Genomic DNA, 27950 nt, shown 5'->3' on the forward strand with positions numbered 1-27950 from the left:
CCTCATGTATCAATTCTGCAATTCAGGAAAAAGGAAGAGAGAAGGCAAAGGACAAAGGATATATGGCAGCTGAGTCTTTCATCTGTAAGGCAGCTTTTCTTGAAGCCCCTTCTAACACTGTATACTTAGTCTCATTGAACTGTTTCATAATGTCCTTTCTATCTGCAAAGGAATCTGGGAAAATGTAGTTTTTAAGATGATCCTCTAAAAATTGAAGCTATATAAACTGAAATAAAAAAATAAAAATTGAAGCTATATAAAAGAGTTAGCAAAGGAGAAGAAGTAAAAGTATATTGTTGTGTAGACAAACAGATGTCTGTACAAGCAATAAACTGTCCTCTGTAAGACTGCTAATCTCATGTTAAGAAAAATGGTGAAGGACCAAGCAATGGTGAACTTGGTGGAGAAGTTCACAGATAATCTACTAGATGGCTTTAAGCAATGAATTATAACAAAATTTGAAAATTATGGGCCAGAGGTGTTTGATGTTTACAAAATAAAATGAAGACATTTTGACATCTTGTTTAACAGCATGAAGAAAATGTCATATATTTGCAAATAAAAGCACAATCTGTTGCCGGAATTCAAGACAACTTCATTCTATTTTCTTCTACAGAAGAAAAGTAATCATAAGACAGGAAAAAAACACTGATTAAATAGCACATGTATTTCAATAATGCCTTAACAGATGTGTACCTCCTGTTTAAACAAAATATACCATTGTTTTCTATTCAAGTATGAATAGAAGAGTCCGAGTCAGGAATTATTATATAAACATCTTTCAAAAGGAAGTGCCAATTTTAAAACATTTATTTATTTATTTATTTTGAGCTGCGCTGGGGCTTCAGTACTGACACAGGTGCTTCTCATTGTGCTGGCTTCTCTGGTTGTGGAGCACAGGTTCTAGAGGGCACAGGCTTCAGTAATTGTGGTGCACAGGCTTAACTGCCCCACAGCGTGTGGAATCTTCCCCAATCAGGGACTGGACCCACGACTCCTGTGTTGGCAGGCAAATTCTTAACCATTATACCACCAGGGAAGTCCGAGAATTTATATTACAATGGAGTTCAAAAATGTGCAAATAAGATGTTCAGTTACAAGCTGGCTGAGATTTAGGGAAGTGGGAAGAGAAATAATGATTTTGGCTGACAGAGTCAGGGATATTTGGGGGTGATGGTGACACAAGGCAGATGGTAGAACCTTGACATGATGGCTCCTGGACAAAGTGACTGAGAAACATTTTCACTTTACAGTTAAAATCATATCTGAACTTTCTACTTTCCTATTAATTCATACACAATTTACCCCAGAAATACTCTATTTTCACTGACCTCCATAAAATATTTATTGTTGAAATGTGTTCATGATATCTTGAAAGAGATTATTATTATTAAAGGGTATAGAGAAGAAATGATTGATACAGTCATCTACTATACTCCTACACATCAGGTTTCTCTATTAGCCACAGGTCTGATTCTGGTTGGTTCCACTTTTCTCCAAGCAGTGTGTTAAAACTGAAAGGCTTGAAGTAATCCAGACGATGGCTACATGCAAAGAAAAAGATAGTCAGAATTGAAATGAATTATATACTTGTGAAAAATTTGTCCTGAGAAGCTATTTAGTCATATCTATTATAGGACAACATTCTGTTTTAAGAACCTCAAAGGTAAGATGTATTCACACATATAGTTTCCTTACTCTAGCCATCAAACATTCAGCTCTGAAAATATTCACCTGTATCTCAAAGCACTCTCTTTTCAATTCCGCAAATAGCTCCCTCACAGATGAAGGGAGAAATAAAAATCAACTGTCAAAACCTGACTCATTTCATCTAGTCTTAAACAAATCATGTTATATTCTCACAGATATTTTCATATTCAAACTCTGATAGGATTTATATCAGTTATACAAACAATTGTTTTTAAAAAGTTTCAGCTCAACAGATTAAAGGATAGACTCCTTTGCCAAAGCAAGGCAGATTTATGTAAAAGAGAGTTAAATCTAATTCTTTCTCTTTCTAGGAAAATCATTTAACTACTAGGATTTACTATCATTTAACTATTAGCTTTTTACTGTGGCCTAATAAGGAGAGAATTGGAGAAGGAAATGGCAACCCACTCCAGCGTTCTTGCCTGGAGAATCCTAGGGATGGCGGAGCCTGGTGGGCTGCCGTCTACGGGGTTGCACAGAGTCGGACACAACTGAAGCGACTTAGCAATGAGAGAGGGGCTTCCCAGGTGGCGCTGGTGGTAAAGAATCCACCTGCCAATGCAGGAGATGTAAGAGATGGGGTTCGATCCCTGGACCAGGAAAATCCCTTGGAGGAGGGCACAGCAACCCACTCCAGTATTCTTGCCTGGAGAATCCCACGGATAGAGGAACCTGGTGGGTTACAGTCCACAGGGTCACAGAGAGTTGGACATGACTGAAGTGACTGAGCATGCAAAGAAGAGACAGGTTTAGCTCACATGCTGCAGTGGAACTCAGCTCTGAAGGAAATCCCTCTGCGCTAGCCAACAGCATAATCACACTTTTACCCAGAGTAAGCATCCAATAACCTATAAAGAAGAAGCCCAAATACAGAAGTGCATTAGCGTGTGAGAAGCCAGAGAAACAAGCCATCTTGATAAGAAAGCCCTGAGTGAGTGGCATCTAGATTCCTGTCCCACTCTGCCCACCTGACCAAAGTGAACCAGTTTTAGTCACAACTGTCAATCCAGATTAAGCAGCTAAGGAAACATCGAAGGATAAGAGAAAGGAAGGGAGAAAGAGGCTGGTTAGAAAGGGTCAGGACCTGGGAGAAAAGCAAGGGGGAAAGCGGAAAATATGTCAGGCAGAATAAAGGAACAGGTGTGAAGAGATAAAAATCCAAGTAGAGCAGAGTAAGAGCATGACAGGAAGGGCAAGGGAGACAGTGCAGCACTTGCCAAGGGTAAAAAGGTAGGGAAATCAGTCTACCATGGTGCAAAGCCCACTAGGCTGTCTCTATTAGGCTTTTCTAAACATGCAGACTCACTAGGCTACCTTGGCCACTTGAGTACACTCAATAGAGCGGGACTCTCAAGGGCCACTTGAGTACTCTCAGGTTGCGCCAGGACAGTGTCTGGTTTTCCTTCCTCTAAGCGGGTAGTGTTTGCAGCAGTCCATGAAGCACTCAAAGCTGAAACTCCAGTACTTTGGCCACCTCATGCGAAGAGTTGATTCATTGGAAAAGACCCTGATGCTGGGAGGGATTGGGGGCAGGAGGAGAAGGGGGGGACAGAGGATGAGATGGCTGGATGGCATCACTGACTCGATGGACGTGAGTCTCAGTGAACTCCGGGAGTTGGTGATGGACAGGGAAGCCTGGCGTGCTGCGATTCATGGGGTCGCAAAGAGTCGGACACGACTGAGCGACTGATTTGATCTGATCCGATCTGATGAAGCATTCATAAGACTGGCTGGGGGCTACATTCTCCTTAAGTGACAGCTTCAGGTGCAAAGAGATCAGACTTAAATGGAAATTTTGCAGGTGACTCCTTGGCGTGTATGCCTGCTGCCCCACGGGAGACAGTATTTCTTGTAGTAACTCTCTAGGAGTAGCTTCCAGGGTCCCCTCAGGGTACACTACTGTTAAAGTGAAATCCCTAAGCCCTGCTGTCCCCATCTATACTGCCTAGAAATACAGCTGACGTTTTTATCCTCGTGAGGTGACCAGGAGAAGAGAACTAGAGAGTTAACTTAAGGTCAGATTCTTCAGCAGCAGCAGAAAAGATTTATTAACCCACTGCTCACACCAGGAAATATAGATGCCTCTGGTCATTTACCTCTGAAAGGGATCATCAATAAATTTGCAACTATACTTCAATACGAATTGCTATAGTACTCACTAAGAAGATTCTTCTCACACTACTGTGGAAATCTAAGTGCTCTACTGACAGCAGTGGAGAGACACGTATAAGACTATGCTTTTATGTGTCTTCTTTGACCAAAAAATGTTACTGCTACCCTACCACAAATTAATTAAAAAAAAAAAAAAACTCTTACAATTGGGACATATTTTCATTTATTTTCTACTTACAAATCAGGTTTTTGTCCTTGCTGCAGCTCATGTTGAGGTACAGGGTAAAGAGCTTCATAGCTTCTTTCATCTTTTGATCCATGAATTGCAAATGAATTGAATTTTGTCACATTTGGTGGAAAATAACTCCAAGGAATAGAAGCACTGCCTTCCCATTTTGTTTCTCCTCTGGACACTCTGAATGACAGATCAAGTCCTTGCTACAGAAACATGTGAAACACAAAAAGCTATATTCATATTTATACTTTAAACTGGAGAAGAAAATGGCAACCCACTTCAGTTTTCTTGCCTGGGAAATCCCATAGACAAAGAAGCCTGGTGGGTTATAGTTCATGGGGGTCACATGAACAACCCATGAACACGAGTCAGATATGACTGAACAACTGAACAACAGTAACAATATACCCTGTACACTCAAGGATTTTGTCTCATATTTTCATTTACTTACTTTCCACACATTTCTTCTTCCAGAGAGTAAAAGCACCAAATGCTGTCCGTGGCTGTAAAATTTAAAATTCTTCGTGAGTGTTTGAAATGATCATTATTTTCTTCACTATCTTTCACATCTCCACGTGTGTGTGCACATGCTAAGTTGCTTCCGTCACGTCCGACTCTATGTGACCCCATGGACTGTAGCCTGCCAGGCTCCTCTGTCTGTGGGATTCTCCAGGCAAAAATACTGGAGTTGGTTGCCATGACCTCCTCCATGTGCATGCTTGTGACTAAGTTTCCAAATAATTAAAGAACACAATATGCATACTAGATAATTACAGGGAGAGCCAGCATGTTCAGTTACTTAGAAATGACTTATTTTCCAGGCTGCTACTGCTGCTAAGTCACTTCAGTCATGTCCGACTCTGTGCGATCCCATAGACGGCAGTCCACCAGGCTCCCCCGTCCCTGGGGTTCTCTAGGGAAGAACACTGGAGTGGGTTGCCATTTCCTTCTCCAATGCATGAAAGTGAAAAGTGAAAGTGAAGTCGCTCAGTTGTGTCCGACTCTTTGCGACCCCATGGACTGCCACCTACCAGGCTCCTCTGTCCACGGGATTTTCCAGGCAAGAGTACTGGAGTGGGGTGCCATTGCCTTCTCCGTATTTCCCAGGCAAGTGCCATCAAATGCATAAAGTTACACATGTTCAGATTCTTCCTTATATTATTTAAATAAGAAATATGAAATATTTCAGTTGGTTAGACAATACACAGTATGAAAAATGGGTGGGATATTTGGAGTTCATTAGAAAACTTATTTTGAAAATTAAAGTATCCTAAGGGAAGCTGGCACCAATTTCCAGGTCAAAATCCCACAACTTTTTAAAACGTTATTTCTATAAGAAAACTGTCTTGAAGCTCATTAAGGAGATAGAAAATAAAAATATAGGTTGTCTAAAACTACCTAACAGGCTGAAGACTTTAATTTGTAACTATTTCCTAGTACAATTGCCCTTATCCCATCTGCCTGTTGTGTTTTCCTGCTTTCTACCATTAGTTCTGACACTGATGTCCATTTTAAAAAAGAAGCACAACATATCCCCACAAGAAAATTCTAATAGGAGAACATAATTGGGATTATCCCTGTCAGTAAGAATCAAAGGATTTCAAATAGCTACATGAAGCAAATTTACTATCTTTGTAAAAGACTGTATCTAAACATTTGGCACAGATGGTCTATTAAGAGTTTTCCGGAAGGATTTCCTTCAAGAAATGAGTCTAAGACAAACAAGTATTCTTTTCCATTTAAAAGTTCTCTGCTTATTTTTATTGTTATTATGCAACCATACGAATATCTTAAGAGCAATAAAAGGTCTTACAAATTCAAACATATTCAAATTGCTTTCCTAGAGGTTAACTGTCATAGGAGTTGCTTGCCTGAAGCAAAACCAAGATTGTTGATTATTAACTGTCCTAATGTATCTAAAACTGAACTTTTAGAATTAATTTTATACACAATGGTTATTGAATAATTTTCTAACAAAAGATAATCTATTCAATGTATTTTGTGCTAAGTCATCATTTATGAAAATAAACTGATACTATCTGACAAATTTAAACTAACGATGTAGCTTAAGAATTCTAGCAGATCCAAGTTCTTGACTAACCTTCCATATAAGTTATAACCTATTTGCCTTAGCTTTCTGATGCATATGGGGAAATTTTCTTACTTCACATTATAGTTTATGATAATCATATTTCTCAAAAAGTTTTTGACATGTTATTTGAAGGGTAACAAAGATATATAGTAACTTCTGAAAAACTATAATTGTAAACAGCTACATTAGCAAGAAATCTAAGTAAATTAGTAAGAAATCAAAGTAAAAGAAAATTGTATCCAAAATCTCATTTAAATCAATTGTTTGGGACTCTGCTTAGTCTACAAAAGGACAAAGACTGCAAGATAACCCTTGCTGAGGAGTACTGAAATGTCTTTAAAAATAGTAATGGTGTATAAATAAATATTTCATTTCTAAATATTAACTTTTCTTACAATTTAGATAACAGGTAGGCATAAATTTACTTTTTGACATCTAGAGCAAAGAAAACTGCCAAACAGGTAGACAGTTCCCAAGGACCAGTTAAATTTGTAGAGAGAGAGTCCATGGTTTATATTTTTCTTGAGTCTAGGAAAAGCCACGTGTGATTTAGTTTTAATCTGTGGCACACAAAGTGACATAGTATATACTCAGTAAATGAATGATGAATAAAGGAGGAATACATGAACACATAGTTATGCAATATATAAGATTAAAATTTACCTACTTATTAAAAGAATCTCCTAAAAGTCATTTTCATAAAGTAATCATCATTTTCATAATCATCATTTTCATAAAGTAGTTCAATTCATTACATCTATATGCCTCTTTCTTTCCAAATAGTTAATATATAATAATGCAAATTTACAGTGTAAATAATGAGTTTTATAAGAATTTTTCATTTTGCAAAACAACCTTCTAATTTATTAGGAAACAACTACATTAGTGAATTAAAAATAGTATCAATGTAATATTTTCTAAAACATTCTACATTACACATCTACTTGAAAACAAAGAATTATATATAATTCAGATAAATTCAGACTAGCATTCCCATAGGATTAGTGAGCTTTTATTAATCTATATGATAATTAGAAAATAATGTGTTCAAAATATATAGTAATGAGTTAGAAAAAATATTTTTATACTTACGGACAAAGTTCAACTTCTAAATACTGTTCAGTTATGTCATTCAAGAAAAATGCTTCCACAACTTTTGAAAACAGAGATAGGACATATAGAGAAATTTAATTTTGCTTCAACAATAAATAATCTATTTATATCTTTAGAATATAAATGAATTAATACATTATCTTTAATTAAAGCTATATCAGCACGAGGAAAAGAGGAAAATACAAACTAGACACTGCCTGTAAGAAAAAATACATAAAAAATAAATCATCTTTTTTCCCCATATCAGTCAGTCAGTTCAGTTGCTCAGTCGTGTACAACTCTTTGCAGCCCCATGGAATGCAGCACATCACTCTTCTCTGTCCATCACCAACTCCTGGAGTTTACTCAAACTCATGTCCATTGAGTTGGTGATGCAATCCAACCACCTCATACTCTGTGGTCCCCTTCTCCTTCCACCTTCAATCTTTCCCAGCATCAGGGTCTTTTCAAATGAGTCAGTTCTTTGCATTAGGTGGCCAAAGTACTGGAGTTTCAGCTTCAGCATCAGTCCTTCCAATGAATATTCAGGACTGATCTCCTTTAGGATGGACTGGTTGGATCTCCTTGCAGTCCAAGGGACTCTCAAGAGTCTTCTCCAACACCACAGTTCAAAAGCATCAATTCTTCGGCGCTCAACTTTCTTTATAGTCCAACTCTCACATCCATACATGATTACTGGAAAAACCATATCAGATAGCCATTAAATAAAAATATTAATAAAGCCTAGTGCTGGTGAGGTTGAAAAGAAAAGAGCATTATCACACAGACTCTGAACTAGTTATCTTTTTCAAGGAATTTATCCTAAGGAAATAATCACACAACTGAGAAAAGAAGTAACATGCTATTTATCAAAGTATTACTCAAAAGAAACGGTCTAAATGGTTACCTCATGTTATATATAAATAAACCTATTTTATAGGAGAGGCTTCCCTGGTGGCTCAGATGATAAAGAATCTGCCTGCAAAGTGGGAGACCTGGGTTCAATCTCTGGGTTGGGAAGATCCCCTGGAGAAGGGAATGGCAACCATCTCCAGTATTCTTGCCTGGAGAATCCCCATGGACAGAGGAGCCTGGCCGGCTGCAGTCCATGGGGGTCGCAAAGAGTCGGACATGACTGACCAACTAAGTACACATTATATAGGAGAGCTGTTAAAAAAAATAATGAAATCTGTGTACTCCACGTAATAGAATATAATTTAGTCATTAAAATAAAATATACAGTTAAGTATTTTTGATGTAGGAAAGATACAAGGAATGATACTTGATAAGTAAGCTGCAGAGCAATAAGCTAGTGTACATGAAACAAAAATATGCACATATGCCTGTGCTTAGAGGCCTGCAAAATGTGCACAAAAATGTTACGGCTGTTTATCTCTGACAAGTGGAATACAGGGGGGTGATTTTTCTTTACAGTTTCCTGGAATTTTCTGAGAATGCTTATTTTAAAAATTAGAGAATTTTGAAAGTGATATATGCTTATTATCAAAACAATATAAACATATATGTAAGTAAAAAGTCAAAGTCTTTTTCTTCCCACTTTGCTCTAAAACCTGTCAGACTTCTGCCTTTCCACAATCTATTTTACTTGTATAGATTAAAAAACTGTATCTATAGAATCATTTTCTGCTTATAATTTGCTTTCTTCACATATACACACACATGCAAGTTTACAGCATATAGATTGCGGGGAGCGAGCTCCGCCTCTGGCAAAGGTCATGAGGAAGGAGGCTTGGCATACGCAAAGGCGGGATCAAGCCTCAGGAGTCTCCCTGGAAATTCTCGAGCAATCTACCCCCAAAACCAGAGTCTGCCTACTTTCTGCTTTGTGCTTTCACCTACACCTCTGACTTTACGGGGGGCTGTCCCCTACTACCTCTCTGAAAAAAGAGTTAGCTTATAGCTCCAGTTAATAATTCCTGGGTGTGACAGTGTTTCAACCTACAAACTCCCTTGGAAGTCCTCTAGCCTGCCTGAATAGGTTTTTCCGGCCACATGTGATTGCTCAGAGCCTCCAAACTGTGAGAGGCATGAGATGTTCTAAACTGTCTAAATACAGATTCCTTTGAGCAGTCAAAAGATTGATTAGAAATTGTATTGGTGAAGGGATTTTCACTTGTTGGGCCAATGTTTGCTGCTAAGTCTCCATATCCCTTACCTGCTGTGTCCCTGGCAGTGTATTGATTAATATAATTGGTGTAAATAGTAGCTTTAATGTTTGTAACCTGGGACCCTTGAATTAATTCTTTTTCTTGTTATAGCCCACCACACCTTTGCTCTGTAGGAATGCAACTTTATCTAATGCTTTTTGGAGGCTGGCGCCTGACTTTAGAATAATCACCTTTAGAGAAAAAGGCCTCCGGGCCAGAAGATGATGCAAATCACCTAAACTTTTGCATATGATAAGTTTGCAGGAAGAAAGCCTGGCTTACTGCATGACTCTACCCCTTCCCCCATTATCCTCTATGCATAACTTAAGGTATAAAAACTACTTTGGAAAATAAAGTGTGGGCCTTGTTCACCGAAACTTGGTCTCACCATGTCGTTCTTTCTCTTACCTTATGGCTGAATTATTCAGCCTCTTTTCTCCACTGAATTTCTTCACTGAGCTATCCTCATTCTATTACTCTTTATATCCTTAATTAACGTTTAATTAAGCAGTTGTTTCCTGATCCTCGCCGACGCCGTCCCCGCTTCGAATACCCTGGATCAGCCGGGGCTGGTCCCCGGCAATAGATAACTAATTCTTTTTAATTGCTGCATAGTATTCTTCTATAGAATGTTAGATATATTAAAGGCAAGTAGCTCAGTTGTGTCCGACTCTTTGCGACCCCATGGACTGTAGCCCACCAGGCTCCTCCATCCATGGGATTCTCCAGGCAAAAGTACTGGAGTGGGTTGCCATTTCCTTCTCCAAGGGGATGTTCCCGACCCAGGGATTGAACCCGGGTCTCTCACATTGTAGGCAGATGCTTTACCGTCTAAGCCACCAAAACCTCACTGTTTACCATTAAAAACTATGACTCTCCTTGAATGGAATGATCAACACTTAAATCACTATGCTAAATGGTAAAGGCGAACATTCCTCTCTGAAATGAAAATCTTTTACAAAGCAATACCAAAAGCATTAGACAACTTCCAGATACCACCAAAGACTGAAAGAATAATTCACCACCTGATTAAACTACACACGCTGAAGATACAAACACTAGTTGAAGTACAGTCTTAAATATACATGCAAAAACCTAACTAATTTGCATACAGTGTTGAAAAAGGGCTTTCTACATTCAGTTATGTCTGGTAAATAAGCCTTGTTTTAAGACATGGGTTTTGTAAATATGGTTATTATTGAGGTCTCCATCTCTTTGGGAAATAAAGGATCAACATATTTTTTAGAAAGAATATGTAAATCACAATAATAGAACTCTAATATAATTCAGTTATAACTATGGCTTCCTTGAACCTTTGAAACAATTTTTCCTGAAAAAATTACTCTGAAACAAACTGAACTACTTGTTTTCAACATATATTAATCTTTATCCTGAATTAAATCCTTCCATTGTAACTGTACTTCTAAGACAGACATTTCAGGAATGGTATGAAACAAATCCTATTAGAAATAAAGATGATATTCAATGAATAATAAGCCATTATCACTAAGATCTGATTAATTTTTCATGCCTTTTTTATCCTGACACTTTTCACTGGGAATTCAGTAGTTAATTCTAGAGCATACAGATGTTCATAAAGACTGAACTTGTTTGTTGATCTTGGTTAGCTACTCCATAAATTCCTACAGACTTTAAACATCATCAAATATTCTGCTGCGAGACATTGAGTGGTATCGTCCAGCAGGCTGATATCTTCCTGATTCAGATTCAAGAGGGTTATCAGTGAACGTTTCTGCATTAAAATCCAAAGGTTCTGCATTCAGGTCCCTTTCAGTCCTGTTATTAGCCCTGGTATATTTAGATGTTGATCGATTGGTACTCATTTCTGAGAAGTTTGATTCTTTTGGGTCAATATGAACATTTCTGTTTCTAGTGGAATCTTCTCTACTGTGTCCATAACGCTCTTTCCATTCTCTTCTTCTATTTTCACCTTCTTCTTGCCGTTGCCTTTTTCTCTTCTCTCGTCTCTTTTCCTTCATCAACTAAGTCTGATGTCATATCATTATCTCCCATGAACCGCTGGAAACCAAGTAGATTTAAACAACGAGTTCCCAAGCTAAAATACGTAGCAATGCAGAGAATTACCACCAACATAGGATAAAATATATAGAACCCATCTGTAATAAAGGATAAAACTTTCATGGAACCCATAATAGATGTGTAAGCAGTTGGCTGTGTATTTTGGTGAGAGATGGATGAATCCATGTGGGTCAAACCCAAGAAATTAAGACAAAGGAGGAGTCAAACGGCAAAATAACATGCCACTGAAAAGAAGGCTATAAGCATCAGTCTGGTGATGTGAAGCCAGGTAGTAATAGTTAAATACACGAATCCTGAACACAGTAGAATAAACACAGATACTGAGGAAGAAGATGGAAAGAGCAAGCAATCTTGATATAAATATAATTGTATGTTTTTCAGCTAGCTGTAGGAAGACTGCAAAGAGGGATAAGACAGGTCTAGTGCTAAAGAATGTACACTCTGACCACACAACTATCACAGAGAATATGGACAACACCACAGCAAGTATCCGATATAACCAGGGTTGCAAAAGACATTCCCAGTACCACTCAACTGTAGGATTATAAAAATATTGAATAAATTTATTAATAAATATATTAACATAATAAATATATTAGCACAATCCTTTATTGATAGACATTTAGGTTGTTTCTAGTTTTCCATGTGTTACTTTTATAATAATAAAATATCTAAGATATGGTCCCATTAACAATTCAGTGAGTCTTATTATTCTTTTTAAAGTCTTTTACCTATGGCAAGGATAATAGGATGAAGAAGAGATACTGAATTAGAGAAACACTTAGGAGGTGAAACTGCTAAGACTTAATCCAAATATAGAGACAGAGATGGATATCTTGAAAAGGTATCACATTTCTATATGTGGTGATTTGATATATTATGGTGCCATTAACTTAGATTGGGCTATTAGGGAAAGAAGTAGGTTTATAAGAGAAGTGGACTAGTTGAGTTTAGGATTTGTTGCGTTTAGTGTCTATGGTACCTCCAGTATATAACTCACATTAGTGTGAGTGACTAACATGATCAGGAAGTTTGTATATACAAGTTCTATATCAATAAAAAACAATGTATGTTTAAGATGTAATAAATTAACACCAACAAAATGCACACTATACAAGTGGTATAGAGAAAGTAGATGTTAGTGTGGACTAGAAGAGTCACCAAAGGTTTCTTTGAAGAAATGGAACCTGAATGATATGTATCAAAGGAGGGGGCTAGAATGAGAAAAGGTACATGAGTGAGAATATGACCGAAAGGTCAGACTATCAGCCTTTAGGAAGTTAAGAGCTTTTGGTTTAATATGATAGCTCGATTCATGAGTACCGTAAAAGCTTAGGGGAAGGATTTGAACCTTATCTTAAGGATAGTAAAGATCTGTTATCTGGGAAATGGCATCTAAAGATTATTTCAGAAAGATAAGTTTGGTAGCTTAATTAGGATTCTTCAGAAGGTGATCATACAGCAAACCTGAAACTACAATTTCACGGCAGGTCTCTTAGCCTTGCTTTGATGTGTGAGATTATTTGCCAGTATAAAATAAAAACTATACTTCATGCTGAAGTTGATGTAGTTTTTATAATAAGTAAAACACCTCAAAGCTTCCATAAAGAAGGTTTATAAGGTTAAAGTCGCCATTTGAAGATACTTAAAAACAAAACAGGAATGCTGAACTCTTCTCAGAATAGGTAACAGACGTAAAGGAAGGAAATATAGCAGCAATTTAAAAATCTGGATTTGTAATTGCCATTTTTCACTGTTCTAGTTATATAGCCGAAGTCCACAGGTAATGGTGAAAAAGTCAGAATGAGAGATTGGTAGGAAATATCAGAAAACTGCACATGTCAGGGGCTCAGAAGCACTCACTTCCTTAGAGCAAGATAAAATAATAGTTCTATGAGAGGTTATTATAAAAAGATTTATGTTTGCAATAAAATACAGCACTTCTACTTACCTTCATAATCCCACAATTGATTGAAAGGTTTTCCTGGTTCTCCTAGTGGGGCTGGAGGATCATTGAAAAATGGAGCACTGACTTCCATCATCACTCCTCTGTCACCTGGATTCAGCCTGACAAACACTGGCTCATGCTTCACTGGAAAACCATCCCAAGTGTGTTCAATTTCAAAATCCATCTAAAGACTCTAAGGGGGGAAAAAAAAAAGAAGAAACGCTAACAATTTACAAATGTTTCCTTTAGAAAGAAATGAAAATTTCCAAGCCAAGTAGCAGGCAGGAAGGCAGCAGAGTGACAAGAACACGGTTCTGAGAGTCAAAAGGCCATTCATGTTGTAGTAAATCATGGCTATGGAATTCTATTATAATAGGTGATTGGATGTAAAATTGTTAAAACTAGATCTGCCTCAAGTTACCTTGTAAAAAGTGTATCAGAATAATTTTTAAGAACTGTAATTAAGCCATTGCAAACTGTTCATTTACTTAAAACTATAAGCACTGTAAGTTTATATGCCATTCTTTGTCTTACTGTAATGTGTGCAGATGAATCACTGGATTGCCTGAGAATTAAGATCTTTACAGTAAAATTCAATTTGATTTTTTGAAATCTGTATAAGTGAACACAAGCATTGCTGTTAACACTGTTCTTTTGGCTAAAATTCTTTTCCTTTTTGGAGTGAAAATGGAGGGAGGGGCTTCAAGCATTTCAAGATTGGCAAAGTTTAACATTGTCGTCCCTAGTCTCAGAATAAGGTTTTTCTTAGCCTTTTCAATCTTTGATATTTCAAGTGTTAAATGACCACATGGTTAGTTAATCCCTTCTCTCCAACTGAATATGGTAACAAAATCTGCAATCATTAAACTTTCAAATAGACAAAGTACATCTGACACAAGCAGTATTTTCATTTTAAATTGTTACTCTAAGCATTAAACAGAAGGGCACAATGTTAAATTAATAAAATCATGCTCTGTGGAACACTATGGATCAAGCACTTTATAAAAGTTTAATTTCACAAAAATTTGTACAGAAACTATTATTATATATTACAAATGAAGAAACAGACATTGTTATTGCTATTGCTAAGCCACTTCAGTCATGTCCGACTCTGTGTGACCCCATGGACTGGAGCCTACCAGGCTCCTCCATCCATGGGATTTTCCAGGCAAGAGTACTGGAGTGGGGTGCCATTGCCTTCTCCGAGACATGTCCGAGATCAAATAGCTAGTAAATCAAGAAACTGAACCAATGTCAGCCATGCTTTCCCAGATGAAGACATTTCAGAAATCTGCAAATAGACGGAAACCTTATTTAGGAGTGACAAAGTCCCCCAAATCATACTAGGTCCTTATGTCTTGCCCAAAAGATAATCTTGATTAGTAAATGAGGATATTTCTAGACTTATCTGAAGTCTTCGAATGCATTTCCTTGCTTCATGTTGTTTTTATTGCAAGTAATAATGTTCTACATTTTGAATAAATTTGCTTCAAGACATTTTTTTCAGGTTTACTGAGGTATAATTGACGAAAAAAAAGTATATATTTAAGCTATACAATCTGATGGCTTCATAAAAACTATACTTGAATAAATTTATTCCAACAAATATATATTAAGTACCTACTATGTGCCCAGCATTGGGAGATCCAGATATATAAGCTGTGTGTCAGATAACGAATCCAAGAGCTTCAAAAACCTTTTTGTAAAGTGTGTAGTTTTCTCAATTTTCACTATAAGCTAACAAATTTTAATAACTTCTAAAATTAAAAAAGTTACGGTATTGTGAGCCATTTGCAGCTAATAGCACTTTAGAAGAGGATATGTTGAGCAATTTATATTCATTATTGAAATAAGCTCAGTAAGTGATAAGACTGTATAAACCGACTCTAATATATGTGGAATTCAGTCCTGATTTGCATGGGATAATATACCCCAATAATAAATTTATTTTCTTCGTATTTCTGTTGAAATATGAAGGCACATTCTTTAAAAATAAATATATTACCCTCTACTCCCAATTTTGGTACCAGTACCTTCTTGCAGCATAGAGGAAAAAATAAGAATAAATCAAGATGTTAGAAATGCTCATTAAATCTGATTCTGGCACTAACATGCTATACTCCTGACTTAGGGCTTGACAATTTTTGACAATCCTGGCAAAACATAGCTCAGTGACTAGGAAGTTTTGGTAGATTCACTCATTCTCCATACAATTACCATACACACACACACACACACACACAAAACGTTGCATACATTAAAGGGATGCCTATCCTAATCAGTGGGTTTCCACCAGGGAATTTTCAACTCCCAGCTCTTGTAGGCCATCATCTCTATCTATAAATGGAATTAAACCATATGCAGTGATGTGCTCCTAAAAACAGCCTATCACTTCCAAGCACATATGCTGGTTTGTGGTAAGACTGTGGCTTCAAATTACTACAAAATGTCATCTTAGCTGGAAGATAAATAAATGATAAAAGCAGAGCTACTCTCATTGACAGTAAAAGGTAGTGATAATCTAAATCTTTCCACTGGTTCCTTCTTCCTTTTCTTCTAAGGTTTCTTTGAATATTATTTGTAAATTACTGCAAGAAACATCAGCTAGACTTCCACTAGCAGGGAAGAGTGCCATAGTTGATATGACCAAGGGTAGCACCAATGGAAACAGAAACAGACTTTATTACCTTGGGTTGCAAAATCAATGCAGATGGTGACTGCAGTCATGAAATTAAAAGAGGCTTGCTCCTTGGAAGAAAAGCTATGACAAACTTAAACAGCATATTGAAAAGCAGAGATTACTCTGCTGACAAAGGTCCATCTAGTCAAAGCTTTGGTTTTTCCAGTAGTCACACATGGATGTGAGAGTTGGACTATAAAGAAAGCTGAGGCGCTGAAGAACTGATGCTTTTGAGCTGTGGTGTTAGAGAAGACTCTTGAGAGTCCCTTGGACTGCAAGGATATCAAATCAGTCCATCTGAAAGGAAATCCGTCCTGAATGTTCATTGGAAGGACTGATGCTGAAGCTAAAACTCCAATACTTTGGCCACCTGATGCAAAGAACTGACTCATTAGAAAAGACCCTGATGCTGGGCAAGACTGAAGGCAGAAGAAGGGGACAACAGAGGATGACATGGTTGGATGGCATCACCGACTCGATGGACATGAGTTTGAGCAAGCTCTGGGAGTTGGTGATGGACAGGGAAGCCTGGCATGCTGCACAGTCCATGAGGTTGCAAAGAGTTGGACAGGACTGAGTAACTGAACTCAGAATACAATTTTGACTTAAATTGCATAAAATGACATTAGTTTCATATCAAAACAACAAACTTCTTAATCTTAAAGAATATATCAATCTAAGTGTACATAAAACAACAAAATCAACTAAAAAGTATAGTCCTGCCCACTAGTTTACAATCTAAAGAAAATACTGGACCTAGACAGAGACAATTGATTTTCTTTTCAACTCCCTAGGGACACTTAGGTTTGTGGTGGCTTAACCCCCACAACCTCTCTATTTTCTTTGTTTGCATATGTGCTCATATGAGTAGAAACGATTCATTTATCAGTGTCCTTCACGACCTGGGCTACTGGGCATCCGAGAAGCATTCCACTCCCTGTCAATCTCTATTGCCCATACACTGCTCTGTTTTGGTTCACAGCACTTAAAAGTACATGACCAACTTGTTTATTTTCTCCCCATAAGCTAGAATGCCTGTAAATAACAATAACTTACTAATTTATCTGTGGAGTGAATAACTGCTCTAGTCTCTGAATCTAAAACTTCATGATTCTAAGATTTTATGCAGGAGAAATCAACTCTATTGGGGTATCATTATCTTTTTCAACACTATAAATTAATATGATGGCAAATAACTAAGATAATATATCATATCTAGAAACTTCCTTTCAAATTAGCTTATCAAAGGTTTATTAGTTACTCATTTTGTTTCAGGCACCATAGCAGGTATTGGATAAATAGTGTATAGAAGTCTATGGGGAGGTGGCAATGGTTCTCATGTTGCTAATCAATCAGGACTCATCCATTATCAACTGGTTCATTTTGCAGTTCGATTTAATAAAACTGGATCCCTACACCAAACTAAATTTTAAATGAATCAAAGATCTAGGGCATTTCCTGGCAGTCCAGTGGTTAGGACTGTGCTTTCACTTCAGGGCCTGGGTTTGATCCCTACTTAGGGAACTAAGATCCCACAAGACAAGTAGCACAGCAGGAAAAAAAAAAAAAAAAACAAATAATTAAACATAAATCAAATCACATAAAAATAAAAAAATCGGGAGTTTTTTTTATAATATAGTCTTACAGTAGAAAAGAAGCCTTTTAAAATATAACAGAATACATTTTGAAAAAAAAATTATACACTGATACATTTGGCTATGTAAGCATTTAAAAAATAAAAGCAAAACTCTATCGTTCTCCACCACAAAGATAAAAACATGCCATTACAGAATCAAAGACAGTCTGGGAGAAATACCTGCAACTCATAGCTGAGATAAATAACTAATTTGTTTAATGTTTAAAGGGCTTCTATAAATTAATAAGGAAAAGATCGATCAACAGAAAAATGGTGTAAAAGTATGAATAGCCAGCACACAGAAAATACAAAATGTTCTCATTCACGGTAGAAATGCAAACTAAAACAATAAATTACTATTTTTCACTTATATTGTCAAGAATCAGAAAGTTTGATAAAATACCATGATAATGAGGACACTGAGAAACAATCAAGATGTTATTCAGGCATAACTGGCACAGACCCAGTGAAGAGCATCCCTCAGTAACAATCAAAGCAAAAAATGCCAATAACCTTTGACTCAACAACTCTAGTTCTAGGAGTTATTACACCTGTACCCATTCAAAATGACATGCTATAAAGTTATTTGTTGTAACATTGTTCAGAATAACAAAATACTGTTAAGCAACTTAAACACCCACAGGTAGAGGACTGGTAAATAAATTATGCTATTTCATACAATGAAATAGCCCACAACAGTTAAAAAAAGTGAGGCAGCTCTATATATACCAGCTAAGATATATTAACTTAAAAAAGCAAGGTCCAAAAAGTATGCATTTACTTAATAAAAAGGGAGAGTATTTGCATACAGGAAGCATATATGAGACACCAGTGTATCCGTAATTGCCTTTTTGGAGGGAATTATCTGCCTGAGATAGCTGAAGAAGTTTTACTTTCACTGTATCACTTTTTTTTAACCTACTTGAGTTTTACACTAAAACAGACATGCATTACTATTCAAAAATAATTTAAAGTACTAAAAAAAAAGTCTAAGGCTGGATCTCTCAAATGTTTTTGTGACTACCTCTTGTCTCCCTCACGTTTTGCACACTGAACATTTCTAAAAAGTCAGTGAATATTAGGAATATTATTGAAAGAATGCATTCGTTCAAGCAGACCACCACCCTAGTATACAATTTTAATGTTGGCTGTGTAGACTTTCTTAAAATGAATGTTTATTAATATGTAGTTTCTCACATTTTAACTTCTAGTCTTCAAATTAGTCTTATGGAAAAGTCAAAAATAATTCTTTTCATACTTTACTTCCACTACGCGAAGATCTTAAAAAGGAAATGAACGATGAGAATGGAGACAGAACCCCGGAGCATTAAGAGTCTAGAGAGGATTTAAAAAAAAAAAAAAAAAAAAATTGCACAAAGGATAAAATAAGGAAGTTATGGAAAATGTGTTTTCTCAATAAAACATTTTGTAAGGAAAATTTCCAAACCCTCTATTCACGAAAATTTTTTTCAGTTTTCTACAGTAAGATTTTTTTTTCCCAGTTTGCGTCCTCACCCCACCACCACTTGCCACCTCCTCCACGCATTTAAGAGAGAAACGGAGAAATGAGGAAGTCAGCCCGGAGAGTGGGAGGAAACCGCCGCCAGAACCAGCTGAAAAGTACGTTGCCAGAGAAAAGCCAACAAGACTGGCAGCGGGTGAGAGGAATGACAAGAGGGGAGAAAGCATAACAACAAGAGAACACAGACCCGTGGGCTCTCAGTCCGCCACTGGCTAGCTCCCGGCGGCCTAGGTCCCGGGGAGCGCGCTGCGCCCTAGGCTCCGCCCCGCGGCCCGCACGTTCTGGGGGCGGGGCTTAGCGGATAAAGCGCAGACACCTGTGGAAGGACCACGGATGAACAGCTGGAAGCTTTTAATTGTTCCACAGAAGTTTGAGCGGTTTTCTATAAAGAAAAGGAAGGGAAACTCAGCAGTATTTACAATTGTTGCACAACTTAAAAACCAACTATCTATCATTTAGATTATAATAGAATATGTGCAGCAATAATTCACTTAAAATAATGAAAGACTGCCTATGTAAGCAAAAAGTGTAAACTATATTACAGTAGCTGTAAATAATATTATCCTAGCTGTAAATTATCCTCTACTACTGGGAGGTCTTAACATGGTGGTTCTAACATTGGGACCCGACTGAGTGAATTCCAATCCAAATTCAGGCACTTTTCAACTGTTATCAGGAAGTTACTCTAAAAAAGAGTTTAAAAATAGCAACTACCTTACACGGTTTTGTGAGGATTAAATGAGTTAATGTACATGGAGCAGAGTACACTCTCAAAATGTGTGTATGTGTGTGTTAGTAGCCCAGTCGTGTTCAACTCTTTACGACCTCATAGACTGTAGCCCCGGAGAAGGCAATGGCACCCAACTCCGGTACTCTTGCCTGGAAAATCCCATGGACAGAGCAGCCTGGTAGGCTGCAGTCCATGGGGTCGCTAGGAGTCGGACACGACTGAGCGACTTCCCTTTCACTTTTCACTTTCATGCATTGGAGAAGGAAATGGGAACCCACTCCAGTGTTCTTGCCTGGAGAATCCCAGGGACGAGGGAGCCTGGTGGGCTGCTGTCTCTGGAGTCGCAGAGAGTTGGACACGACTGAAGCAACTTAGCAGCAGCAGCAGACTGTAGCCCACAGGCTCCTCTGTCCATGGAATTCTCCAGGCAAGAACATCAGAGTGGGTAGCCATTCACTTCTCCAGGGGATCTTATGCTTTAAAAAACTTTTTTGGGGGGAAAACAACTTTTGTGTTTGTTTTACCAGATGATTATTTTTGTTTTATAAAAATCACTTTTTGTGGGAGAGGGAAATTAGTGCTGTTTAATAGGTGTAGCATTTCAGTCATGCAAGATGAAATAGTTCTGGAGATCTACTGTACAAGAATGTGCACATAGTTAATGATACTGTGTTCAACACCTTAAAGATTGAGTAGATGTCATGTTATATGCTTTTTACTATAATAATTATAATAATAAAAAAGACAAGCTTAAAAAGAGAGACTGAATTCCCAGGTAATCTTCTTGGTTGGGAAAATATAATTAAGAGTTTTTAAAAAAATCACTTTTTATGGCATTTAATATCAGACAATGTTAACATTTTGATCCTAGCTTAAATTTCCAACTTTGTATTCTTCATGTTTTTCTCACAGTGCTCAGTGTCAATATATTGCATAAATTAGTATTCATGCAATCTATTGATTTTCAAAGGTTTTCCTTATTGGAGAAATAAATCTAACATAAAAACATGAAAGAGTGACTAGATAATGGTTACAAACATACTAAGGACTTTTCTCTCCCTTTTCTCATTCACCGTACTCAATTACAGTAATAGATATTTTGTATGCACACACGTTCTGTAAGTTAATTCCTTCATCAGATACTTATTGAGTGCTCACTGTGTTCCAGATACTATGATGGAGCCTGAAATCAATATAAAACACTATGATAGACACCGCAGGAAGAAGCATGAAGTAACTACAAAGGGAAGCACCAACCTTGGGCTAAGTGAGTAGAAATCAGAAGGGAAGTTTTAAAAAGGGAAAACACTAGAAGGGATACTTTAAAGATAAGTGAAATCATAGCAATTTTGTTTTTTACAGATTAAAATTATTTTCAAACCCATTAAAATTCAACGAGTAAAAAATCTTGTAACCAAAATACCCCACCACACCTCAAAACCCAAAAACTAGTCTGTATCGATCTTAACTGTATAGGCCAAAGAATTCAAGTGCAGAGGTAAAAATTGCAGTTTCAGATAATTTATGTAATGTAAAGACTACCTCATCATTTACAACCAGAAAATACTGTCTGCTTTCACCCACACTAATATAAACTTCTAGTGATGTAGAGTTAAGTTTGTAACTACTTGTTTGGTGCCAAGTTAAATCACCCTATGACAGTATACCAGGTTCAAATATAGGGGAAGATATAAGCAAACCCTTGGGGAGTCAGACATTCCTGAAGAAAACGCCATTGGTTGACCTTTGATAAAGAGTTGGAGCTTGTACTCTCAATTTCTTTTTCCAACAAGTTTTTGTTTGAACTTCATGGCCACTAAAAACCAGATCAGGGACCATCTCATTATCTTAATAGTGAGTATGGAGACAACCTGTAATAGGACTTCAAATACCTAACTGGATACAGCTGGACACATTTAAAAAATTTCTTCTTCCCTCCTAGCTTATTAGTCTGTAAAGAATCTGCCTGCAACACAGGAGACCCGTGTTCAATTCCTGGGTGGGGAAGATCTCCTGGAGCAGGAAATGGCAACCAACTCCTGTATTCTTGCCTGGGAAATCCCATGGACAGAGAAGCCTGGCGGGCTACAGACCATGGGGCCCCAAGAGTCGGACACAACTTAGCAACTAAAACTACCACCACCATTAGTTTGGGGCTTCTCAGGTGGCTCAGCGGCAAAGAATCTCCCTGCAATGCAGGAGCCGCAGGTTGGATCCCTGGGTAGGGAACATCCCCTGGAGTAGGGCGTGGCAACCCACCCTAATATTCTTGCCTGCAGAATCCCATGGACAGAGAAACCTGGTGAGTTACAGTCCATAGGGTGGCAAACAGTCTAACAGGACTGAAGCGACTTAGCACATTAGTTTTTGTGTATCAGTATAAGACAACAAAAACTTCTTGAACTGTTCATCGAGCTACATCTATGATACGTCTATTCAGAAACTTTACCTCAATTCATAAAAACACATATTTACTTTAAAAGCACTAAAACTGGGGACTGAATTCAAGTTAACATTTTTATTGCTGGGATTGAAATTTCCTCTAATCTTAACTGTTAAACAGTGATGAGGTTCAAATCTAGACAAAATCATTTTTTTTAATGGGGATTGTAATCCGTCTACAAACGTAAAATTTTACCTAATTTTTCTTGAAAAAATCGTAACTTTTGTCTTCCTTTTTTTGAGGAAGCAAAGTTCTCTCTCAAGAAATAACTGCTGGATTTGCAGGATCTCTGGAGTACTCCTAACTTCATGCCTTATTGCTACACAGATAACTATATAGACAACAGCTGTGTCCTTTCTCCAAAGACCCACGTCACTTTTTTTCTGGAGATTACCAAATTCACACCCAGAAATCCTCCAGCCGCACAGCTCTGGAGGTAGACGCTGAAGACGCCAGCCTGGGTTCCGCTCCCAGACGCAGAAACCTAAGTACTTTCCAACCATTCGCTTTGGTGAGCGGGTTCTCCCAGACCAAAAGTGCTTGGCAACAAAGATACTGGAGCACTTAAAACATGTATTTAATAACCTACCTATGTTTACATTTTTTTCTTTTTGAAGGAATACAAAGGAAAAAATAAACACTCGGTGACGTCCACCCTCCGAAGACAGGCCCACCAGCGCATCCGCCGCCACACAGGTGGCTCAGCCCGCTGTCATCCAGGTTCCCACAGCCCCGCCCGTCGCTGAACAAACAGCCAATAATGTGAGAGAACGCCAGGGAGCGCGATGACGTAGGCGCTGACGCCCGCGTGATGACGCAGGCGGCGTCACCGTCTCCAAGGAGCGGTCTGGGGCACCGGTTTCAAAGTCGCAGGGCGGGCCGAGTGGACTTCCGCTGCTGGCCCCGGGCTTCTCGGTCGTTCAGGCGTCGCTCCCTGCCCCTCCAAGGATGCCGCCGCCCGGCTGCCTGCTGGCTCTCTTGGCGCTCTCCTGAGTGGCCCGACACGACCCCGAGTGGCCCGTGGGACGTCCAATATATCCAGCCGCGTCCCTGGTCCTACTTGGCTGGGATTCGGGTGAACGTGAACAATTCACTTGGCGGGTCCGCAACAAACCTGAAATTTGGTGTCTCGCGTGAGCGAGGGACTGTGTTGGGACTCGGGAGAAGGAGGCGCGGCTGGGCTGTTGACGCCGCGTGAGTAGGATGCAGATCACACCGCTCGAGTGCTGGACAACCTCCGGAGGTTTGCCTTAGTTTTGCTTTCCCGCATTGCGAGCTTTGTGTCTTTTTGAGAAAAGTAAAGGTAGTGAAAGCTCCAAACAAATTGCATCCAAATGGCCACAGAAATCGACTTTCTGCGAGATCAAAGTAAGCTCCACATTCCTTTATTGAGAATTCTCATATGTAATGTTTAATGTCGTCATCGTTGACTAATACTATCTGAATGCCTGTTGGGTACGTGGTAATTTGTAAAAACTTAAAAGAAGTTAAGCTGCAGAAAAAGCTTGATGGTATATATGAGGATACGCGTGCATTAAGCAGAAGCGTTTGGAAAATACTTAAGCCTACGAGGGACTCTGCTAGATGCACGTTTGTTATGCTCCTCACATGCTCTGGAGGAATTAGAGGGCTAATTGCCAGGAAGAGTTTCTAAGTCTGCAGTTAGAACCTGGAGGCACAGCTCCGGCCATTCGTCCAAAAGATATTTATTGAGCCCCACCTGTTTCTATTATGTGCCAGGCACTAGACAAGTATAGCTGCTATGAAGATAAGGAGGACTGTTCTACCCTCCAGTAATTTAATTTGAGGAGGGACGTATATGATTTCTATAAATACATGGAAGTAACAGCAACTGTCAACTCTTTTGCCTCAGGTTTCCTACAGGGTTGGTCTAATGATTAAACGGCCTTTAAAATATGTCTAGGATTTAGAATAGTATCTGACATAGTGCTAACAAATATTAACTATTACAGGGTTATAATTTACTGTGGTTAAGGAAGGTACTATTTGGGCCGAAACTTGAAGTAAAATATAAATTTACTAGATAAAGAACTGTGTGGTTGAGAACAATATTTACAACATTGGAGGGCTTAGGAATGTTTTGTTAAAAACTTTGAAGAAGGTTGGTTTGAATGAAATTTGATGTATACAGGGAAATGGCAAGTAGAGCTGAAAGGGAAGAATTTGGCCAGATGGCAAAGGGCCTTTCTGCTGTGTTTTCAGGAGTTGGAATCATTGCACAGGTTATAGAAATCACTGAAAGGAATCCAATTGAGAGCAACTGGATCAGTTTGTGATTTATTTGAAAAACCCAGCTGGCTGTTATGAGGAACATGCATTACAGCAAGTGCAGTCAGGTGATTGTTGTTATTATCCAGGTAAGAAGTGAGCTAAGGTAGGTATAGTGAGATTGGAGATGAAAGGATTTGGAAGAAAGAGGTATAGGGCGACTTAAGGTTTTTGGCTTGCTTGAGCAGCAGGGAAAATGGGGGAGGGAGGGAAGGAAATGGTACATTACATTTTGGAAACGCCATAGGCCAGTGGTTGAGAACTCAGCCTCTGGATTCAGTCTGTCTAGGCTCTGTGTTAGCTCTGTCTCTTTTGTATGTTTTTTGACCTTGGGCAGGTTACTGAGCTTCTCTGTGCCTCAAATTTCTTGTCAAATGGGTGTAATAGCACATGGTGGTGTTTTGAAGGTTAAATGAGATGATGCAAATAAAGCACTTAGCATGGTGTCTAGCACATTTTAGGTGCACACTTTATATTATCTAAAATCATTAATGACATATATGACACTATAACATTATAATTGTTTCTTAGGTTTGATGTGGGAATATCCTTCAGCCCATAAAGAGGACTAGCTCACCATCGTCTGAGTGGTGTGGGACAAGAATTGGTAGAGAGAAGTTTGGTTGGGGCGGGAGAGTTCCTGAGACACTCATAAACTATGTTGTAGAGGAATGCACCAGCCAGAATTCTTAAATAAAACTGAAGTCCAAATACCAGAGAGAACGATAGAAGCCATGGTAAATTATTTCTTGAAAAATGAATGGTAGTTCGCCAGAAGAGAAGTGCGTGGAAGAAGGGAATTTTCAGAGGGACCAAGAGAAGCAAAGGCTCGGAGGCTCGAAGTAACTCCTTATTCAGGAAATTGGAGCATGGAATAGCGAGGTTTGTAGGAAGAGATGAAAATGAGTGTCGGATGTCCATGAATCTCCCCTTTTTCCCTTTAGACCTCCTATGCCAGTTATAATTGGTGGGTGACCAGATTAGTTGATTAGCTAAACACCAGCTCAGGTAAATACAGAAAGCTTACCCTTCTCCCACCTACCTCTGACCTTCTCTTCATTGACTTCTATTGATTTTGAGCCTCATTTAATTTGTTACAGCATATTTGCAGTACACCATTCTTCCACCTGGAAAGTCCCGTGGACAGAGGACGCTGGTGGACTGCAGTCGGTGGGGTCGCTAAGAGTCGGACACGATTGAGCGACTTCACTTTCACTTTTCACTTTTATGCACTGGAGAAGGAAATGGCAACCCACTCCAGTGTTCTTGCCTGGAGAATCCCAGGGACGGGAGCCTGGTGGGCTGCCGTCTATGGGGTCGCACAGAGTCGGACACGACTGAAGCGGCTTAGCAGCAGCAGCAGCATTCTTCCACTTCCATCTAAGAAGGCGGGTCTGATAGTCCTTAGGGACCTGTTCAAAGAGGGACATGTATATCAAGCTAAGGAGTGAAGAGTTTATTCACCAGTGGGGATGGAGTCTTTTTTTTTTTTTTTTTCTCCTAAGAGTGTCTTTCATAGAGCAGAAGTTTTTAATTTCTGTGAAGTTCAGCTCGTCAATTTGTTCTTTAATGGATGTGTCATATATAAAAACTTGGGCTTCCCAGGTGGCACAGTGGTTAAGAATCCACCTGCCAGAGCAGCATATGCAAGAGATGTGAGTTCAATCCCTGGAGTAGGGAAGATCATCTGGAGTAGGAAATGGCAACCCACTCCAGTATTCTTGCCTGGAAAATTCCCTGGACAGAGGGGCCTGGTGGACTATGGTCCATGGAGTTGCAAGGAGTTGGTTACAGTTGAGTGACTGAGTGCACACACACATCTAAAGATCTTTGCCTTACTCAAGGCTGCAAAGCTTCTCTTCTATGTAGTCTTCTAGAACTTTTATACTCAAATCTATGAAGCATTTTGAGTTAAATTTTGTACAAGGTGTGAGACAAGGGTCAAGGTTCACTTTTTTTTATATATGGATGCACAATTGTAAAGACTATCCTTTCTCCATTAAATTACCTTTGCATCTTTGTTAAAAAGTCAGTGGAACATATTTCTGTAGATCCATTTTTGTTCTGTTCTATTGATCTATCTGGAAACCAATATCCTGTCTTGATTATTACAGTTCTATATTAAATCAGTGTGGCCTTGCAGATTTGTTCTTTTCACAGTTGTTTTGACTGTCATAGGTCCTTTGCACTTCTATATACATTTTAGGATCAGCTTGTTCTACAAAAAAAAAAAAAGAATGCTGGGATTTTGATAGGCATTGTATGACTCTCTCGATTAATTTGTGTAGAATTCACTTAATGATATTGAGTTCTCTGACTAATGAAAAAATATTTCTCAACTGATATCTCTTCTTTAATTTTTTTCAGCGATATTTTATAGTTTTTAGTATATAGGTTTTGCACATATTTGGTCAGATTTATCTCTATTGCTGCTTTTGATACTATTGTAAACTATTATTTGTTTACTTTCCATTTCTGATTTATCGTTTCTAGTGTATGGAAATACTTTGTATGTGTGTACTTTACCCTGTCACCTTTCTAAACTCACTTATTAGTTCCAGTAGGTTTAATGCAGATTGGAGAAGGAAATGGCAACCCACTCCAGTGTTCTTGCCTGGAGAATCCCAGGGACGGGGAGCCTGGTGGGCTGCCATCTATGGGGTCGCACAGAGTCAGACACGACTGAAGAGACTTAGCAGCAGCAGCAGCAGCAGATTTAATACAGAGTCTTTCAGATTTTCTACATTGACAGTCTTTTCATCTATAAATAGACTGTCTTCTTCCTTTCCACTTTTGAATGCCTTTCATTTCATTTTCTTGCCTTATTGTACTTACTGACACCTCCAGTACAGTGTTGAGCCAAAGTGGTTGAAGTAGACATCCTTGTATTGTTCTTGATTTTAGGAAGAAAGTATCTGTTTTTCAAAATTAAATATGATACTAGCTGTAGTTTTTTCATAGATGTCCTTACTAGGTTGAGGATACTAATTTCTATTCTAGTTTTCTGAGAGTTTTTTAAATGAGAATGAATATTGGATTATTTTTTTCCAAATGCTTTTTCTACATTTTTTGAGATGATCAGATTTTTTTTTCAATTTTAGTTTTTTAATAGCGAGATTTACATAGATTACTTTTCAAGTGTTAAACTTGCCATTTTGAAATAAACTCTTCTTGGTCATAATGTATTATCTTTTTAATATATCGTTTAACATTGATTATCTTAAATGTATGT

General features: G+C 38.2%; 2 protein-coding genes across 6 annotated transcripts in view; one reads left to right on the forward strand and one right to left on the reverse strand.

The window, feature by feature from the left end:
* Nucleotides 1–520: 520 nt before the first annotated feature.
* On the reverse strand, nucleotides 521–23157 carry C17H4orf33 (chromosome 17 C4orf33 homolog). 4 transcript variants are annotated; one of them, XR_009730292.1, is made up of 8 exons: nucleotides 19444–19547; nucleotides 13422–13611; nucleotides 7242–7302; nucleotides 4509–4560; nucleotides 4061–4260; nucleotides 2469–2558; nucleotides 2119–2382; nucleotides 1463–1544 (listed from the first exon to the last, which is right to left on the reverse strand). XR_009730292.1 is itself a non-coding variant. In XM_061384200.1 (6 exons), the coding sequence occupies exons 2-6, from the start codon at nucleotides 13600–13602 to the stop codon at nucleotides 1439–1441; spliced, it is 600 nt and encodes a 199-aa protein (XP_061240184.1). In that variant the 5' UTR covers nucleotides 13603–13611; nucleotides 23019–23157; the 3' UTR covers nucleotides 521–1438. The 4 variants fall into 4 exon arrangements, 2 of the variants coding, with proteins under 2 accessions (XP_061240184.1, XP_061240183.1); XR_009730293.1 differs by lacking the exon at nucleotides 2119–2382 and having other exon boundaries at nucleotides 1458–1544; XM_061384200.1 differs by lacking the exons at nucleotides 2119–2382; nucleotides 2469–2558; nucleotides 19444–19547 and adding an exon at nucleotides 23019–23157 and having other exon boundaries at nucleotides 521–1544.
* A 549-nt stretch (nucleotides 23158–23706) lies between these two features.
* The window catches only part of SCLT1 (sodium channel and clathrin linker 1), a 225907-nt gene continuing 221663 nt past the window's right edge, over nucleotides 23707–27950 (forward strand). For both annotated transcript variants that reach the window (XM_061384197.1, XM_061384198.1), the window contains exon 1: nucleotides 23707–23797. In XM_061384197.1, coding sequence (XP_061240181.1) covers nucleotides 23764–23797 — 34 coding nt within the window. In that variant the 5' untranslated portion in view covers nucleotides 23707–23763. The remainder of the gene's footprint in view (nucleotides 23798–27950) is intronic.

Source organism: Bos javanicus, chromosome 17, assembly GCF_032452875.1.
Source record: "Bos javanicus breed banteng chromosome 17, ARS-OSU_banteng_1.0, whole genome shotgun sequence".
Classification (NCBI taxonomy): domain Eukaryota; kingdom Metazoa; phylum Chordata; class Mammalia; order Artiodactyla; family Bovidae; genus Bos; species Bos javanicus.

What these genes read in the sequence shown, in the direction of transcription:
- C17H4orf33 (XM_061384200.1), bottom strand. Translation starts at nt 13,602, where the DNA reads ATGGATTTTGAAATTGAACACACTTGGGATGGTTTTCCAGTGAAGCAT. An exon ending in TTAGAAGTTGAACTTTGTCC is followed by an intron (nt 4,561 to 7,241) that starts GTAAGTATAAAA and finishes TAAATTTTACAG; the next exon opens with CCACGGACAGCATTTGGTGC. An exon ending in CAAGGACAAAAACCTGATTT is followed by an intron (nt 1,545 to 4,060) that starts GTAAGTAGAAAA and finishes CTTTGCATGTAG; the next exon opens with CCATCGTCTGGATTACTTCA.